We start from the raw sequence: 20,382 nt of genomic DNA on the forward strand, positions 1-20,382 counted from the left end.
TGACATGCACTTAAAAAAATCACTAAATTATTAGTAAATTTATGTTTTGGTCATTTGATTTTAAAAATTTACAAAATGATCATTGAATTATTTGAAAGTTATTTAAGTTATTAGGTTGTTAAAATTGTTGATATATGACTTTTTCTATTTGCACCATCTGTACCAATCAAAAGTTCTCATCATTTTCTTTTATAGATCAAATTTTTCATGAAATAGCTTTGAACATCGCAAATATGTAGGTCAAAATCCAAACAACTTTCTTCTCTGATCTCCGACACTGACCGTCAGATCAACTTAGATTTAAGATATGTTCTTCTACTTGTTGATGGGTATTGATCCACCGTATCGATCGTCGAATCATCGCTTGGAACTTGCTAGCCGAGATTTAAAAAAAAAACAACTTTACAACCTAGTGATTTAAATAAAAACTTTCGAATAGTTCAATGACTTAAATGAAAATTTTCAAATAGTTTAGTGATCATTTTGTAATTTTTAAAATTGAATGACGAAAATATAAACTTACTAATAATTTGAGTGACGTTAAGTGCAATTTACCCAATAAAATAAAATAAAATCTCTCAATTTCATCAAAGCTATGACATCTTTGGGGGATACATTGGCATTATTGTTGTTTTCGATATCCAAAAACAAAGAGGGTCCAAAAAGAAAAAGTGAAGGGAAAAAAATGTTTGCTACTTTTGTAAGTAAGGTTTACTACAAACTTCCAAGCTTTGATGATCCCCTAGAGATACACCTATTGAAAATCCTCTTTAACTTATTATGTCTTTGGAAGTTTGTTTGTGAAATTCAGTTCAACAAATATTCCCAAACTTGAATATGATTAAATGATTCATATGATGAAGGCTAAGCCACAAACCAAGTGCCGTGCATAAAGGATCACCACTTGACCTAGCTAGGCGTCTGTTTCATAGCATCACAATGACTAGCTCCAAGCCAAATGAGATATGGCTTGATTCAACTCTATAGTAGCTTTTACTGCAATTGATCTTTGTTTTTACAGGGAGATTAGCTTTCCCATACTTTTCAGCTCCTTGCTAGATTGGTTTTTTCGTCAATAGGTCTATTGATGATTGCTGATTGATATCCTACGTTAATGTTGCATTTCACTGTTGTCAATTTAGTGGCCCTGGGTCACTTAATGAGCTAAAAACAGGCACCTTTCAATCGAGTGGTAGGTTTAAGTCTTTTAAAATTTTAAATTTTAGAGTGATTTTAAGTTAGAGTCATTTTGGGTTTGGATGATTATTAGTCAAGTTTATAGGTCGATCATTTTTTGTATGAGTAATTTTATTTCTTTTTCATTTGGGTCTAACGCTCGAGTTTGAGTCATTTTGGATTACTTGTTTAGATTATTTTGGGTTTGAGTCATTTTGAGTTCAGGTTGTTTTGAATTCAAGTTATTTTTTGGTTCGAGTTAAACAGTTTTAGATTCTTGACCTTTTATTATCAAGTTAAGTTGAATCAAATTCAAATTTAGATTACTTCCGAAAACCTTAATTAGATCTAACCAATCTAGAGAAAAAGAATCTTATACTTTCGAATGTAACTTAATAAGTCAAAATACCAACAACCGTTAAGTGCAGTAGTAAGATATATTACATTCTTGGGGAGAAAACTTTAATTCGAACCCTGAAGATGACATTGTTGTAGGGAATAACCAGAAACTTTGAAAAAATTAATCTTTATGTTTCATAAAATGAAATGTTTAATCATATTTAAAAAAAAGCCAAAATATAGTAAAATATTTATTTAATGAAAAAGCTGAATAAAATTTGGGGGTTGATCACAAAATAATAGACACCGGGATAGGCGGTGATTTTAGCCTTCAAAAACAATACAATTATACTTAAACTCCTCTAAATTTTATAAAATTATAATATAAAACACTTTAATCTTTTTAAAAATTAAATTTAATTTAATTTTAATCCTTAAAAACGAAATTTCGGGCTTAACATTCCATGCAGATTAGTGATGAGACACATTACCATGGGAAACAAAAAACAATGTAATTTCACGTTGTCTTCAAAGTGCTGGACATCATTGTTACATGGTGTGAAAAAGAATGATTTCAGACCCCCCCAATATATATCATATTCTTTGTTAATCATGAAATTTAACTGCAATTAAGTATATGTCACCCAATAAAGTTCACTAATTTTGAAATTTCAAAAAAAGAAAAGAAAAGGTCATGACCAAATTTCAAAGTCATAGCAAACATTATTATAACTAATAATTTGTATTAATTAACGAGATGTTGCATGCTTGCATTGATCCATTATCAGCAAATATTTTTGGACAAATAAATCAAAAGTTTTACAAACTTTTAATGAAAACTAAATCTCACTTAATTGTGAAATTATAATAAAATATTCTATTATTTTTATAAAACAATAAATATTATTTTAAGGTATTTTTATCTTTTTATTTGTTATATAAAATTTACATACATATGATAGGATTTAAAATTGAAAGGATCTTTGTTTTGTATTTTGTTCCACTATTGATGTATGTACTACGGGTAAAACAACAAAACTTGATTTATAGCCATTTAAAAAAAGCAGTCTCGTCCTATAAAATTTGGACAAAATTAAGAGAGTTTGCAAAACAAATTCAAAGTGCAAGTGAGTCAAAGAGAGAATTGACATACAATATTTGTTCACGCAGTTCAGATTCCTCAATCTTACATCTGCATAGTTTTTCTCAAAGAATGATTTTATTCTCCAATTGTCTGGATCACCTATTGGCTCAAGCCTAGTCTACTTTTACACAAAGAATAATTACAACCCCAATATCAACTCCAGTTGTATAAATCACTCTCCCTCTATACCTCATTTTATATAATTTCTCTCTATAACAAATCCCTAAATAGGGAGTGTCTAAACACACCCCACACAACTAAAGAAGAATGTCGGCCAAAATAGGCTCTCCAACGTGATTAGCAATCAGTGTTTTGATAAGCTTGAAATACTTATTTGAAGGCTAAAATTATCCAATTAATAATCTTGAATATTTATCACATAAAATCCTTCATATGCTAATCTTCCAACAGCTCCAAAACTCTCTCAATAGGTAATAATAAGGATAAACATTTTCTACACTTTAAACTTTTCAATATGATCAATTAAAGAATTAAAGAGTTTTAACCGAACACCAACTATTATTTTGTTAAACATGTCACTACTTTGAAGATCGAAAACAATAACCGTCCATGAGATCCTAACATCCCACAAAAAATTCGTTCTCATTCAAACAGACCATGGAACAAGCAAATCAAAGACCCAACAGAAACCAAAACACTATGACATTCACTCACTTAACTTTGCTATTTAAACCAAAATTATATTTGATTTTTATGTTATTCTTTTTATAAATTTATTACTTAAGTATGCTTAATCCAAAGATTTTGGCTTTTGATTTGGGGTTTAAATCAATTATATTTTATATAGATTTTTCTTCTCAAAAATCAAATCTCATTGATTTGGTGGATTATCTAATTGATTTGGATGATAATTTTTACTACTTTCAATCCGATTTATTTCATGTAAAACTTGTTAGATAAAAGAATATGTATAACTATGGTTTTAGTCCTCCTATACTAAAACTTAAGATTTAATGGTTCAATTTAATTTAATATAATTTGACCCTCTATTTTTATAATATTATTAGTAGGTCTAAATTGATAGTCCTATTATTTGTTGTTATTAAAGTGATGATGTACAATGTACTATATGAACTTTAATTTAGTGTAATAGCATACATAAAATTTCGATTTGATTTAATTTTCACAAACCACTAAATGTCAACGTAGCAACATTTTGTAATCCAAATAAATATGTTATCCAATAGGAAAATAAATGAATGTAGTTATTTATTTAAAAATATATAATTAAAATTAAAATTAAAGTTTTGTTTTATATAATTACACTAAAATAATATATATATATACATCATATTAGCCAATGAATCAAACTATCCTTAGTGCACATGTTATGATTGTGTCACTATCAAAGCTCATCAAATTTAACTAAAACATTTCTATTTAAAATAAACCAACTAATACTCCCAAGGGAAAAAATTCCTTAAACATTGTTTGATATGTATAATATTCTCTTTTATTCTATTTATAGGCATAATAATAGATTAAATAGAAGTCCACTATATAAATGTACACTTTCATTTTTCATATGCCCTACCATTAATCTTGAAATATTGGGATATTCCATCTTCGTGCTCCGTAGGCTGAAAAGAGATCCCATGTTTTATGGACTTTCCTTTTTAAAAATTAAACTTTATAATATCAAATAAACTAATTATATATGGCCATTGTATTTGTCATCAATGAAATTAGTACTATGCTTTATTAAAGAAAAAAAAAGAGAGGGTGATATTAAGTCAAACGAATCGACTCAGACCTCAACCAGAGTCTGGCATTGAAGATTCTCCCGAGGAAATAAAATCTATTTTAGCTAGCTGTCAATCATCTACTTAAATAATCTTTATCCCTATCTCTTATAAAAAAAAATCACAACTCTATTGGTTAGATTAGAGTTTGAGATTTTTCGGTATTTGATAGTTAAATTAGGTTTGATTAAATTTAGAATTGAATTATGTTATGCTTTTAAATGATTTAATTGGTATCTAATCGGTTTTTGTAGGTTGAATTAGATTTAAATCGTTTCTTTTTAAGAGAATCTTTAGTATTTGGTAGTCAAATTAGACTCAACTAATTTTGGAATTAAGCTATGTCAAACCCCTAAATGGTTAGATTAGTATCTGATCGGTTCATGCATGTCAAGTCAGACTCAAATCGTTTGTTTTGAGGTCATAAACACTTTTGGTATTTGCTGATTAAATTGGACTCGACCAGATTCGGAATTGAGCTATGTTAAACCCCTAAATAGAGGGACAAAACTTTCCTAACATTATTTTCTCTATTCACAAGACTCAAATCTCAAGATAAGACGTTAGAAAAATCAAGGATAAATTGCAACACTAGTCCCTCAAACTATGAGCTAAATTCTAAATTGATTCTTAAACTTCACAAATATTCCAATTGAATCCTCAAAACTAAAATATGATACCAATCAAACCTTTACATTAGTTTAGTAATCAGCTTCGAGGTTAAATTTAGACAAAAAAAAAAGTTCCAATTGACTACTGAAATCTAAAGTACTATTCCATCCTTCTGTTAGTTTAATCGTCGGCTTTGACATTAAGTTTATGGACCATTTATGAAATTACCTTAGCAATCAAATTCATACCTGTTTAAAAAAAGGAACAACACTAGATCTAAGCTAATATTTAATACCAAAACTAAAGATTAGACTGATAGAAGCACCTGACTGAAAAAAAACATTCAATTAAAACATTTTGAAATTTATGATCAATTCAAAATTTAACGAATAATTTAGGGATACCTAATCTAATTAACTTAAATTCTATATTTGCAGGGGCAAGGCAAGCCTCCTTTTTTGAAATTTAGAATGATGGTGGTCTCAATTGGCAGGGGTCAACATGTCCCTTAAAGCAAAGTAGGTGAGATCATAAACAAAGCCCAGCATTGAGCATACTTTGGGAGTGGGAACTTTTTAGTGGAAACACTTCATTAGGTTCAACATCTTCTATGTTTAAAGACCCTTTAATTCAATTAATTATGGTAATTAACCTGCTCTACACTAAAACAACTTTTGATCATTTCTTTAGTACATATGGTTTTTTTAAAATTATTTACAAAACAGAAAGAGAAAAGAAAAGTTACAAATTGTTGAAAAGTTGGATTCCTCATGTTGGCAATGGCACCTACTTATATATATATATATATATATATATATATATATAAATATATACACCACGGTCCTCTACTTGCTCTAGATTAAAAAAAATGTTTTCTCTTTTTTAACTTCTCTTTTGCAAGCACCTAGTGGACCCTAATCTCATTTGGAAAAAAGCCTTAGAGCTAATTATCTTGAATTGTTTGACAACTTTGTTGTTGGGTTAATTATTTGGCTTTCAAATGAAAATCAGATTGCTTTGATTATTCTATGAACAAATTAAAGAAACACACAATTAGATTGTATTAAATAAGTATATCTATAATACGGGTGAAAAAATATATAATAAATATATTTATTAAAAATTGATAAAAAAAATAATACTTTAGTTAAAATGGTAAAGTTGAGATTATAGAAAATTATGTTGTGGGAAGTTCAAAATCTATAGTATGTGTATGTTTTTTAGATTTTATATAAAAATATATAATAAATTATATCAAAGGTCACTAAGATTAGTAAGTTTACATTTTGGTCATTGAACTTCAAAAAGTTGTAAAATGGTCACTGAACTATTTGAAATTTTTTATTTAAGTCACTAGACTACTATTTAAAAAAAAGAAGATTTGCTAGCAAGCTCCAAGCAACGATTCGACGAACGGTATGGAATGACGAATTAGTATCCATCAACAAGTAGAAGAACATACCTTGGATCCAAGCCGATTTGATGATCAATGTTGGAGGTTGGAGAAGCAATTTTTTTGGATTTTGGTTCTCATATTCATGATGTTCAAAGCTGTGAAAAAAACTGAACTGTAGAAAAGAAGGGGAAGAAGAGCTTTTAATTAGTGCAGGCAATGCGAATAAAGAAGGCCATTCAATAGTTATTTTAACAGCCTAGTGACTTAAATGAAAATTTTAAATAGTTCAGACCATTTTGTAACTTATTAAACTTGAATGACTAAAACACAAACTTACTAATAGTTCAATGACCTTGAGTGTAGTTTACCCAAAAATATAAAAAATACATAAATACACTCACTTTGTAAAAGGAATGAGAAACCTGATGGATGGATGGATGAAATAACTTAGTCAAACACAAAAATAAGAATATAGATCAATAGATCTTTTCCACAACATTGTGTTATGTTAATTATTTATCAAATTATGATTTTGCCCTCTACTAAGCTCAAAATTGGGATTTAATTTCTATACCTTAATTTGACATTATTTGGTATCTACTTGTATAATGTCATTAATTAATCTAAATAATTAACAACATTAACTATTTCGGTTTAAATATTGATATAATTTTTTCTTAAAACATCTTTTCTAATAAGAAATGATTCATGTTAGCATAATGAGCTAGAAAAGATATTTTCAAAAAAAATATGGGTTTTAAATGATTAACAAATAACATTATAAAAGTAAAAAAATCAAATTATATCAAGTTAAACTACAGAAACTAGGCTGAACCCCAAAAACTATAGAAACTAAATATCAAATTTTAACATAATAAGAGGGCCAAAACCATAATTTAACCTTGATTATTAAATGGTAGGGATTGGTAGTAAGAAATTGTGATCTCTTGGAGATTATATACAGGTGATAAATGTTGGAATATTTTCTTTTGAAGTATAATTACAAGTGATTCAACTCGTTTTATAGTCTGAGTTTAACTATATTTAAAGTTCAAGATCCAAATAGTTGAAAAAGAAGTTTACGGCCAATTGCCGAATTCTTCTACACATGGGTTGATTAATATTTTATTACAAAGAATGGTGAGGGGGGTTCATGGAGCATGAAGACGCATGGGGTGTGTACCCATCATTCACCCCTCGTGCGTGTTATTTATCAATGGCGGCTCACTCACCTTCAATTATCATCATTAATGGCATGGAGCCAAAACAGAAACCTCTTAAGATAATAGTGTATAGTAAATAATCATTCTTTTTCTTTATTTTTTTTTCAATTAATGTCATGTCAGCTAATGAAGAGAGGGTGGAATAGGGAAAAGAATGTGGGAGACAACCCAAAAACATTTGAAGGGCAATCACCAGTTGACATAACGTCTTTTTAGGTCCATTGTGGGTCGCACCCTCCACCTTTAAAATCTCTTGGTCTAATTCTAGTTTTAGTCCTTCTAATATTTTGAAATTAGAGGTTTAATCCCTTTACTTTAATTTGGCATAATTTAAGCTCTCTATTTTTATAATATTTTTCCTAGATTCAGATCGATAACAATGTTATCTAATACAATAATGTTATGAAGTAGATATTTTTAACTATTATTTGATCATACACTTAGAGTTATGTGAAAATTCAATTAATCATTTTCAACAAATAATAAATTTACATGTGAATCGAATGCTTAATATTGTTTTAAAAGAAAATTTTGTATCACCATTTAATCAGTTGCAAATAATATTCTTATCAATTTGGAATTACTAATAACATTGTAAAAGTAAATGATAAATTATGTCAAGCTAAAGTAGAGGATCAAATAACAAGTGTTGACATAATAGTAAGACACATTGCATTATCAGAGAAAAACTTAGGTTTGAACCCTGGAGATGATGTTGTAGAGAGAACAACCATAAATCTCGAAATGATTAATCGTCATGGATTGTAAAATGGCATGTAGGAATCCACCTTTTGATTTTTGATATTGCAAATATAAAGGATTTTAAAGGATTTGAATTTGGATTTTTGCATACCTCAATATTCAAAGACTTGTTCTGGAAATTTTGAAATTGTTTTTTTTTTTTTGTAGATTCGGGTATTTGACTGATAATAGTATTTAATTCAAATTCGAATTTTAATATTAATACTAAGATAATTTATTAATAATAAACGGATTCAGATTTTAGGTAAATTTACAAATTCAGATTCAGATAAAGCAAAAAATGTAGATATTTGACTTGCTATCATTCTTACATATTATGGTAGTCTAAATTGATAATACTATTAGTTGTTACTGACAAAATTATACAAATAGGATCACCTGAAAATCTAAGTAACTGTGTTTCAACAAATAATATGTATGCATGTCAGCAAATTACTTAATACTATTTTAGAAGGAAATCTTCATCATTATGTAAATAGTAGCAAGTAACAATGTTATTAATTTAAACCTACCAACACTATTATAAAACTTAAAGGATTCAAATTATAAGTAGAGTGACCAAAAACAAAATTAGACCAAATCTCTTTTCTCTCTCCCACTCTTCAAATGTATTTATATATATACCAGCACCTCGTTCCCTAGCTCCCCATCCTCAACTTCCCTTTAATCTCTCTCGTAAAAATCCCAAGTTTTTTTTTTCCTTTTAGTTCAAGACCTTTGCTTCAATGGCTGATGCAGGTGGTTCAGCCGTCTCTAAGAGGATGTGGTGCTCGGTTCCAGAAAGACTCCAGCTGCATATGGCCATGTTGGCCTTGCAGTTCGGCTATGCAGGGTTCCATGTGGTTTCTCGAGCTGCCCTTAACATGGGCGTTAGCAAACTCGTCTTCCCAGTCTATAGAAACATCATTGCTTTCCTTCTCCTCCTCCCATTTGCATATTTCCTCGAAAAGTAAATACAAATATACATATATATATTACAAGCATAGGTAAAAGTATCATGAAACTCTTATATTAAGAGTTTGATTGTATTTTGTCCTTTTTATTTAAAAATTAGATAAATTATTTTTTATACGTTAGGCTAAAGAGCAAACTGATCTTTCTGTTAAAAATTTTACCCATTTTTATGGTTAAAAATTAGTTCATGTTTGCCAAAATAAGGTACATTTGGTATTATTTTATTAATCATGCTATCTTTTAATAGTAGAAATAGATGAAATTTTTAATAAAAACGATTAATTTGCTCTTTGATCTAACATATCTAGATTAATTTATCTAATTTTAAATAAAGGGGAAAAATGGAATTTCACTTAATATAGAGCAAATACTTTTACCTACAAGCATGATATGCTTTTTAAATTAAAACCCTAACTTGATTCTTCTTTGTTCCACAGGAAGGACCGACCAGCCATTACACTAAATTTTCTTTTACAGTTCTTCCTCTTAGCTCTTGTCGGGTATGCTTTAAACACACTTAAAATGTAAAGAACAATGGGAAAAAAAAAACATAAAAAGCTAACCCTATTTTTATTTTTCAGGATAACAGCAAATCAAGGTTTCTATTTGCTTGGTTTGGATAACACATCACCAACCTTTGCATCTGCAATACAAAACTCAGTCCCCGCCATTACTTTTCTAATGGCTGCTTTGCTTAGGATAGAAAAAGTGAGGCTTGATCGAAAAGATGGGATATCAAAGGTAATAGGAACAGCCTTATGCGTGGCTGGTGCATCAGTGATAACATTATACCAAGGTCCAACCATATACAGTCCAAGACCATCATTAAATAGACCCACACCACCTATGTTTGTTTCTTTGGGTGACGCAAATGGAAAGAATTGGACACTTGGTTGTTTGTTTTTGATCGGTCATTGCTTGTCTTGGTCTGGTTGGCTAGTGTTACAAGCACCGGTGCTGAAGAAGTACCCGGCTAGACTCTCGGTTACGTCCTATACATGTTTCTTTGGTCTCATTCAGTTCCTTGTTATTGCTGCGGTTTTTGAAAGGGATGCTCAAGCTTGGGTTTTTCACTCTGGTGGTGAACTCTTCACTATTCTCTATGCGGTTAGTAGAAACCATTTATGCAATTTTCTTCTTTTCTTAATGGGAATTTGTGTTTCGGGACACGTTTAGATTATTAATCTAACGTTTAAGTTATTTCGGAGGCCTATGCCAAGTGTCCAGTTTATTGGTCCTGCAACCTCTTTTCCAACAATGTTTTCGGGTCCTAACAGTTACTTACTATGTCACGACTTAGATTCTTTTGAGCACCTAAATATATATTTCTAGGTAAAACTATCATAAAGTCCTTATATTAAGAGTCAGATTACATTTTACCCATTCTATTTAAAATAGGGATAAATTAGTTTTTATACGTTAGATCAAAGAGCATATAAGTCTTTTCTATTAAAAATTTTATTCATTTGTATTGTTAAAAACTAGTGTGGCTAATGGAATAACCTGGCAATGACAAATGGCATGCCACATATACCTCATATTGACGTACATGAACCATTTTTTAACAACAGGAATGGATGGAATTTTTAACAAAATGATCAATTTATTTTTTGATCTAACATATATGAACTAATTTACCCATTTTTTAAGTAGAGAAGGCAAAATATGCAATCCAACTCACTGGGCCTCCATTATACTCTTACCCTATCTTTTATGTATACAATTCACACTCTTTTAACAAAATCTTCAAGTTCTACACTGCACATACTACATACAGATTATAACCAAATAATTCTTAAATAAATAAACACCCGACCAATAAATGTTTCTAACACCTAAATATATTTTTTAACATCAAAGATAGTTATCAAATACCATCAGCTACTTGGGAAATTGGCCAAATGGTACTAAAATAAACATTTTAGGCACATGGGGAAGAGATAAATAATCTTTGTTGAAATTCTTGGCACACATTGGCTTTTGCTTTTCTTTTGTAGAGTGTGAATCTTTGTGCATATTAATTACTTTAATGTACATGCATACCAAAAGGAATGCCTAAAGCTATCTTTTATGTGCATAGTATTTTAAGACCCAAAATTTTTTTGGTGTGGAAATGAAATGTGCAGGGAGTGGTGGCATCGGGGATTGCATTTGCTGTACAAATATGGTGCATTGACAGAGGTGGCCCTGTCTTCGTTGCTGTTTATCAACCTGTTCAGACTCTTGTTGTTGCTATTATGTCTTCCGTTGCTTTAGGTGAAGAGTTCTATTTGGGAGGGTAAGTGGGTCCTTTTGTTTCTCCTTCTTCAACAATTAATAATGGGTTAATTGCACTATACATCCCCCAATTATGACAGTGCTTTTTAAGTCTTCAAAGTATCAATATCACATCAGTTAGATCTTTCGGTCAACCTATTTATCAACTTAATAGTTAACTGCTAACTTGAATATAATGTGAAGCATGTGGATAAATAGGCAACTTAGATCTAATGTATTAAAAAGTATTGGTATTTATCTTTTTAATGCGTTGGATCCAAATTATCTTTACAATAGGTACTATTTAAAATTTGATCACACATTTAAAATTAAGTCCTCCCATCAACCTAGCAAGGGCGAAGTTAGGAATCAAGTGATGGGAGACTGAGATAAAACTAAAAAAATTCGGGTGTCTAAAATTTAAAAAAATTGTATTAAAATGGCTTAAATTGATTTTTTTTTAAGTTTTGAAAAAAACGAAAATTACAATTATTCCATTTAAATAAAAACTAAAAGAGATTAAATTGAACAATATACATTTAGGAGATACTAAAATTATAATTATACTATTTAATCAAGAAAAGTTGAGGCCCTTGACTACGTCCTTACAACCTAGTCGTTAATTTAAAACATCTATACCGATCACATCGCTAACTTAAATTTAACATATTTAAAACCAACCATATAATATATAGACTCGTATTTACAATTTGATTGCTTGTTTTGATTATCTTTCATCCATTTAACACTATTTTCCTTGTGGTAAAACACTATATATTACAGTATCATAGGGGCAGTGCTGATCATAACGGGATTATATTTAGTGCTATGGGGTAAAAGCGAAGAAAGAAAATTCGCAGCTCAAGAAAAAGCCGCAATTCAGTCGTCAACGGCGGAGCACGGCAACAGCAGAGCATCGAGCCATATCAAAACATCCCTTACTCAGCCACTTTTGCCACCTTCAACGGAAAATGTTTGACCCCTAAAGAAAATTCCTAAACTTTCAACCATTCTGCTTTGCTGCAAAAAATGAAAGAAAAAAAAAAGAAACAAATGGGAAAAAAAACCAAGCACTACCCTATATCAGAAAGTTTGTGTGTGTATGATTTTTTTTTTAATTTCTTTTCTTTTTCTTCTTTCTTTTTAATTTAGTCGTCAATGGCTGTTCTCTGAGTAGCAGAGAGGGTTTTTGAAAGATGATGATGATCACTGTCACAGCTGTGTATGATGGCTTATGGGGGGCCTGAAATTCTCCATATGCTTTTTTATATGTTAGTCTTATGGTTTGTTTTAAAGATAAAAAGATAATGCAAACTATCAAGTTAAATTGCTCAAAATCATCATCATGCATGTATGCAAATGGACCCACGAACTTTATAATATGAAATCTTTTTTTAATTAAAATGATAAATCAACATTTAGTCCTTCAATTTGATAGGTTTTCTCAACTTAGTTTCTAAGAGGGACAAAGTCAAAATATTGTTTTAAAAAATAAAAAATGAATCATAACTTTTTGGGTGCAATTTATCCTTATATTAACTTATAATTTTTAAAATTTTAAAAAAGTTACAAGACAATTTTACCATTGTGGGAGCCTGTCCCGTCTATGCCCTTAGTCTCTAAACTTTTTTTTAATCCACATTAATCCTAAAACTTAGCAAATTTCCTAAAACTTGAAAACTCCCTAAAATACAATTTTAAAGACCCTCTTAGAGAAGGACAATCCAGACCTCTTTTTGAATCCTTTTCTTCTCTAGTTCTTCATCCTCTCCCTTCATCTCCACATTCGTTAATCCAATATATCAATAAAATTAAATTTAAAAAATTATCAAATTCAATTAGCAGACATTACTTCACCCAAAGTTAAACAAATTCCCATCACACCAAACAAGCTGTTTGCAAATATATGAAAGCTCATAATAAAGATAAATTAGAGACCGACAGCATACCACCAAACCCTACATTTTGGAAGGTAACTAAATTTATATATTATGTTGGAAGGGAGCCAAAGAAATGACATGCAATGAGAAGTGACAAACATATATTATATAATACGGTATCATTTCATATTAAATTATATTATATAGTATAGGTAAGTGATATGACCCATAAAGCTTTTAGAAACAACCAAGGGGAAAAGCAAAATAGGTGCATTGGGTTTCAACTATAAAATTTTAAACCAAAAAGATGTCAGAGAAATATAAAAGATATATATTATTTATTTTGTGGAGATAAGCAAAAAATTGCCAAAATTAAGGAACCAAAGAACCTTTTAAGAAGATTGACTTAATTAGAAGTGTCTTGGTTCAAATCCTTCATCCCCCACCTATTAAATTATGTACTGAAAATAGAGTTAAAAGCAAAAGCTAGGTGAAGGGATCCCAAGATTAATGCTTTAATTAATATTAAAGAGATTGACATCATTAGGGAATTTTTTAATTATCACATTAATTAGTAAAATCTTTTTCAAAAGCAATAATCCCCTTTTCTTTTTCTTCAGCAATCAAAATATGCTTTAATGATGTGAATGGCATATGCATCATTTTGTTTCTCTTAAAACTTTTACTTATCTTTCTTGTCTTCCAATTAATTAATTACTCTTTCTTTTGTCTACACAAAGTTTTTGTCTCAATGCATTGCCCTAATTAACTGCAAATCCTAGATAGTTTTTAACTTTTTTGGGAGTTTCATTTCACGCATAATTGAGTTTTAGTTTTATTGATATTGGTATTATTATTAATGCAGGAGGTCGTGAATTTGAATGTGCTGAAATGTATTATTCTCCTATTTAAGGATTAGGGAGGGATTATAGGTAGTTCTATGCATTGTATCAAAAAATTGCATATAAGAAAAATATATATAGCTAGATAAATATATTATATATGTACATATATTCTTATATATTTACAAGAATAACTATGTAATTGATTTTATAAATCAAAAAAATATTCACACCATTTGTTTAAATTTAAAGTATTAATTTTTTCGGTTCGTTTTATGGTTCATAAACATTAATATTTTCGAGTTTTATGGCTATCCCTCTTAACAATATGTTGTCTCCAAGAATCAAATTGAGTTCTCTCCCTAAAAGTGCCATGTATGGTAAAAGTATCATGGAGGCCCTTGTACTAAGAGTCAGATTGCAGTTGTAAGGCCCAATTTTAGCCCGGGCCCGTATAAATAAAAATAAATTCCAAATATAAATTCAAAGTCCAATTAGTAAAGTCCAGACTACAAAATTTGGCCCAGATCACTAACCCAATACACCCTAGCAACCCAAATTACAAAATCTAGCCCAATAACCAATTACTGGCCTAACGATGCAAAATCAGAAGCTGAAACCCTAGGGCAAACCCCAGCGCCGCAGCAGCTCCTCTCGTCCGCGCGTGCCAGGCCGCTGCTCTCACGTGCGCCTCCGTACCCTTCAGATCCGCCCGCCCCTTTGCTCCCAAACGCTGCAACAAACAAAAAAGCGAACAACGCAGCACCAAAAGAAAACAAAAATAGCAGTTGTAAAAAAGAAAATTTTAGATTTTTTTATTTTCTTTTTCATTTTTATTTTCGGCTATATAAAGCCGTTTTTCAGAATCTGTAAGGGACACACACGCATATTGTATCAAATACGCAGAAAATCAATACAAAAAAGAAAAGGTTTTCTTTTCCTTCCATTCTGTTTTCTTCTCCGATGGTTTTTCTTTTTTTTTTTCGTTTGTTATTAACCTCATATAAGCATATATATAGAGCAAATAAAAGAAAAGAGGGGGAAGTTAGAACTCGTACCTGGCAGTGCGATCTTGGCTCTCTCCGTCGTCATCGGAGTACGGGCTAGGATCGGGGACTGTTCAAGGGTGCTGAATATCAAGCGGCGCAGGGACTAATGGTCTCCCTTTAGGTTTTGGAAGTGATGAGCTCTTTAGGTTTAGGCCTCTAAAGCTCGGTTTTGAAACGTCGCCGGATAGAGCCAATGTAATGGCTTTGAAACAGCAGCGTTCTAAGAGCCCGACCCGCGTGTGTGACCCGAACCGGGGAGGATCCACACATTTTTACTCGATGGTCTATTTGCGCAATCAGTCCTCCTTTGTTTTGTTTTGTTCTAATTTGATTTTCTGCAGTTTTTCGATTCATACTATATAGTTTACTCTGGTTTCAATTTGGTTCATTGTTAAACGGCGACGTTTTCATTACTTGAATTTGAATTCTTGAATTTTTGCGTTTAATTGTTGTATTAGTCCTTATGCTTTCGATTGATTGCAAATTTAGTCTTCTAAGTGCTGTAATTTCGATTTAATCATTTTTTATTTTATTTTTATTTCTCATTAGTCATAATGTTTTGTTAAATTTCATAAATATTATTGGCTCTTATAGTGAATATATTAAAGTAAATTTCATTCAAATTTAGTTTTTATATATAACATAATGTAAAATTAACTTAGTATTTTTTAATATGATTATTTTAATAAATTTTAAATATTAGGATTAACATTATTTTCAAATATTTTTATTATAATTTTAAGGTACAACACATCGTTATTTAAAATTATTATTAACATGTTTAGAGTTTATTAACATTGTTTTAAAATTTATCCTTTTATTTTATATCATTATATGTTTCATTATCTATATGTAAAAATGTTTTTTATAATAATTTGACATACTTGAACATATTTTAGTAACTCATTTTGTGTTATAACTTAATTTTCTTTTGATATAATGTTTTGAATGCTACTATGTGCTATTAAATTATTTTAAAAATATATATTATTATTTTTATGTTTGATATTATTATGATTATAAATTTCAAGTATTTTTATATCTAGATATGTACTTTAAGTCAATTTTAGTTATATATAATTTACTTCTTTCAAAACCTATCTAGGTGATTACTTTTTTTAAATCATATATGTATTAAAACTTTTACATGGTTATTTTATATGTGTTATTCGAGGTAAATTAATAAATGTATTGCTTGTTTCAAATTTATTTTACATATTATTATTCCATAATGTTATTCTTTTGTTTCAAGTCCATTTTGAGTTCATGTGTAAATGTTTCAACTTAAAATGTTGTTATTAATAAATGTTGTTGTATTTAATTCATTTGATATTTGACAATTAGGATTGATATTTACATAATATGATAAAAATTGTTGTAGCCATTTTTGTTTGAATTTATTCTTTGTTTATTTTTCCTTAATATGTATCTAGATTATGAATTGTATCTTTTACATTATGTATTGCTATTCAATCGGGTTTCATTTGTAAAAATTGTATTTTATTAAAGCACTACAATCATGCTATTTCATAATCTTCGAAAGAAAGGCTTGGTGTTCATCGTTTTCAATTGGATTGTGCCCTAACTTACTGGTTTCAATTCTTTTTCATGAATTTAGATGGCCAAGTACTTATTTTGTTAAAACCACACAATTTCAAAATAAAATTTTTGAGATTTCAAGATGTCGGATCCTAACTTACTGGATATGACATTTTGTTATCTCGATTTTAAAATAAAGGCAATATTTGATGTTTAAGAATTTCGGGAAATTAAACCCTAACTTATTGGGTTTTAATTTGCCGTTTGACCCAAATAATCGGATATCCTTCTCAAAATGCATAGGTTTTAAAAGTCAAGAGATAAATTTAATTTTGAGGATTTAAAATGTTGCACTCTAACTTATTGAGTGTGACGATTTATTTCTTTGAAATAAGTGAATCTCATCGTCCAATTCATTTTACTCAAATTTTCTTTTCAAAGGATCGTATTTTAAAATCTTTTCAAAGGATCGTATTTTAAAATCTTTTCAAAGTTTCGACACTAAGACATTAAACAATCGATTCGGTACCAATTTTGGGCGTTACGAGGGTGCTAACCCTTCCTCGTGCGTAACCGACTCCCGGACCTATTTTCTCAAATCTCGCAGACCTAAAATTTATTTTTAATGGTGAACCGATCACACCTTAATAAAAGATCGGTGGTGACTCCCATTTTATTTTCAAAGTCGATCCCCATTTTTCAAACTCAAAAAAGCGGTTTCAACAGCAGTTTACCCTTCTACTAAAAAAATAGGTAAATTAGTCCTTGTACGTCAAAATGAGGCACATCACGTGTGACTGCCTTGTTATTTTGTTAATCACACCAGTTTTTAACAGTAGAAATGGATGAGATTTTTAACAAAAATGACTAGTTTGCTTTTTGGTCTAATGTATAGGGACTAATTTGTCAATTTTTTTAGTAAATGAGGTAAAATGCAATCTAACTCGTAACACATGATCCTTTATATAATACTTTTACTTGCAATACACCCAATATTTATTAATATATACATCACTTTTTTGGATAAGTATTTGTATTTTATCCAATAAGCAGTAAAACTGATACAAAGAATGAAGAACAACAATATTTTGTACAACAAACCAAAGAATCAAAGAACAACAAAAATCAGTTCAACAAATTCCAGTTCAAACGAAGTTGCCTATTATAACAATCCAAAGAATTAGTAAGCTTTCCAGTAAGACGACAACAGACTACTTCCCAAATTTTTGCTAACAGATGATCCACAGAAGTTACAAATCCGCCAAATAATCTACCATCTCTTTTGCACCAGATGGATTGCACATAAACATTCCAAACCAATTTAAAAAGATATAAGGACATACCCTTAACGAGTTACTACCCAATATAGTTCTTCATCTTCCATGAATTAACCATACTCCCAATACCATACAATTTCAGAATTCCACATCATTTTTATTAACCATCAAAATACATTTTTTCTTTTCGTATACTTTTATTTGTTTAGCTTTTTAATTCTAATAATTATAATAATAGTCATGTTTTAACCCACCAACCCCACAAAAGAAAATTCTTGTCGTAGTTTTGAATTTTTAATAATTATAAACAATAGACTTGAGTTTGTTCCATATCAAGTCAAAGAACTAAAAGATAAATTCATCCTACAAATATATTTTTCAATATTCAAATTTGTACTCTCAAAATTTATTACCATCTCAACCAATAGTTTGTAAATAATCATATATTTAATTTACATATATAGTGAAATTATTCACAAAAAGTAAAGTTTCGACGGAGACCGTGCACGTTTCACGATCCGCCCATAAAAGTCTCGGCCAATGACACATGGAAGCAGAACAGCTTGGGCAGAACCACTCCTTAGAAAAAAAAAGCATGGGCCATTAGATTGCATGGTCCAATTCGAGCAGATATTAATTTGGGTCTCTAGGCCTTCCTTCTTGGGTATCAAACACCTTTCACATTATTTTCTTCGGGGTTAATTATATGATTAGGACCAAATGAAACATTTGTTTAATGATAATGTTGAGGTCTTGAAATTGAAAATTAAGGGTGAGCGTTTGATTGAATCAAGTGAAAAATTTTAAGTTATTCGAGTTGATAAGTCTTATTTTATCATCTTAACTCAAATTTTGTTCAAATCAAATCGAGTGAAATGAAATTTAAGTCGAATAAATCAGTTCGAATTAAATTTTAAAAAGTAAACAAGTCAAGATGAAATCTTGTTGGCAATTTGACTAAGTTCCAAGTTAGAGCAGGTAAAATTTGAGTCATATATATTTAAAAACTCTATAAAAAAAAGACAATTTAATATGATAAACTGATTTGAGGAATGTATATTGATTTGCTATTGTATCCAACACCATAATTGTTGAAATCAGACCAAACAGACGTGTTGAATTGAGAATTAACACCAACCTGAAATAATGAAAAATAATTGATGGAATTGAAGTAAAAACCTGATCGAATATAATTTTATAATATTTTTATTTAAAATTGAATCAAAATTAAATCGATTAAATTCAACTGATCACGTATCCAATTTTAAAACCATGTATCATTGATCCAATATTAGGTACAAAGAAGTAACACCCGTGCTTGCTTTTAGTTGGAATATACCTACAAAGCAATCTGACATGTCATATGAGTTAAAATTTAATTTTAGTCCTTTTATTATACTCAAATTTTAAAATTAATATTCATATTATTTCACTAGTTCAAATAATTTGATAATTTCAATTAAAATATTAATGTAAATTTTAAAATAAAAATTCTTTTTTATTTAACGAAATTGAGAGAACAAAATGTAATCTAATTTTTAATATAAACGTTTACAAGTTAATTAATATTAAATAATTAATAAAATGTCATTTCAAACACAATTATGGGTTATTAACCCAACATTCTGATTAGTTAAGATATTATTACTGATTAAATATTATATGTTTTACGAAGTAAATAATGGAATAAGATTTTTATTTCTAATTAAACTTTCCATTGAAATAAAAGAAGGTAGATAAATTGGTAACATGCATATGTTTGGCAAGTTTTATTTAAACATTATATAATTCATAGCATTTGTTATTTATATTTGTAATGATATATATGAGATTTAATGAAATAAATATTAGAATATAGTAAGATAATGAATATAATTATAGTAGGTTTGTAGAATTAAGATAATTTGTATTATAATAAATATAAATTAATGAATGTTCAAAATAAATTTAAATTAATTGTTGATATTCATTAAAATAATTGAAAATTTAGAATTTTTAAAATGAATTTATGAAGTCAATGTTTCATACATTCATTATCTACTCTAAATAGTTGTTTTAAAATATTGTTAGGAGTCTGACTTTAAAAAATAAAACTAATAATTAACATTTATAATATCTTGAAAATGCTGTTTACTTTAAAGAAGTTGGGGTATAATTTACTTTCTGAAAC

At 29.3% G+C, this 20,382-nt stretch overlaps 1 protein-coding gene across 1 annotated transcript; it reads left to right on the forward strand.

Annotated features, from left to right (window-relative positions):
• Positions 1–9,056: 9,056 nt before the first annotated feature.
• On the forward strand, positions 9,057–12,962 carry LOC105773856 (protein WALLS ARE THIN 1). The gene is made up of 5 exons (XM_012596014.2): positions 9,057–9,364; positions 9,807–9,869; positions 9,951–10,476; positions 11,496–11,647; positions 12,409–12,962. The coding sequence occupies exons 1-5, from the start codon at positions 9,141–9,143 to the stop codon at positions 12,602–12,604; spliced, it is 1,161 nt and encodes a 386-aa protein (XP_012451468.1). The 5' UTR covers positions 9,057–9,140; the 3' UTR covers positions 12,605–12,962.
• The last annotated feature ends 7,420 nt before the right edge of the window (positions 12,963–20,382 follow it).

This window comes from Gossypium raimondii, chromosome 6 (genome assembly GCF_025698545.1).
Source record: "Gossypium raimondii isolate GPD5lz chromosome 6, ASM2569854v1, whole genome shotgun sequence".
Taxonomy (NCBI): Eukaryota; Viridiplantae; Streptophyta; class Magnoliopsida; order Malvales; family Malvaceae; genus Gossypium; species Gossypium raimondii.

What these genes read in the sequence shown, in the direction of transcription:
- LOC105773856 (XM_012596014.2), top strand. Translation starts at nt 9,141, where the DNA reads ATGGCTGATGCAGGTGGTTCAGCCGTCTCTAAGAGGATGTGGTGCTCG. An exon ending in TTTGCATATTTCCTCGAAAA is followed by an intron (nt 9,365 to 9,806) that starts GTAAATACAAAT and finishes TTTGTTCCACAG; the next exon opens with GAAGGACCGACCAGCCATTA. An exon ending in TCTTCACTATTCTCTATGCG is followed by an intron (nt 10,477 to 11,495) that starts GTTAGTAGAAAC and finishes TGAAATGTGCAG; the next exon opens with GGAGTGGTGGCATCGGGGAT.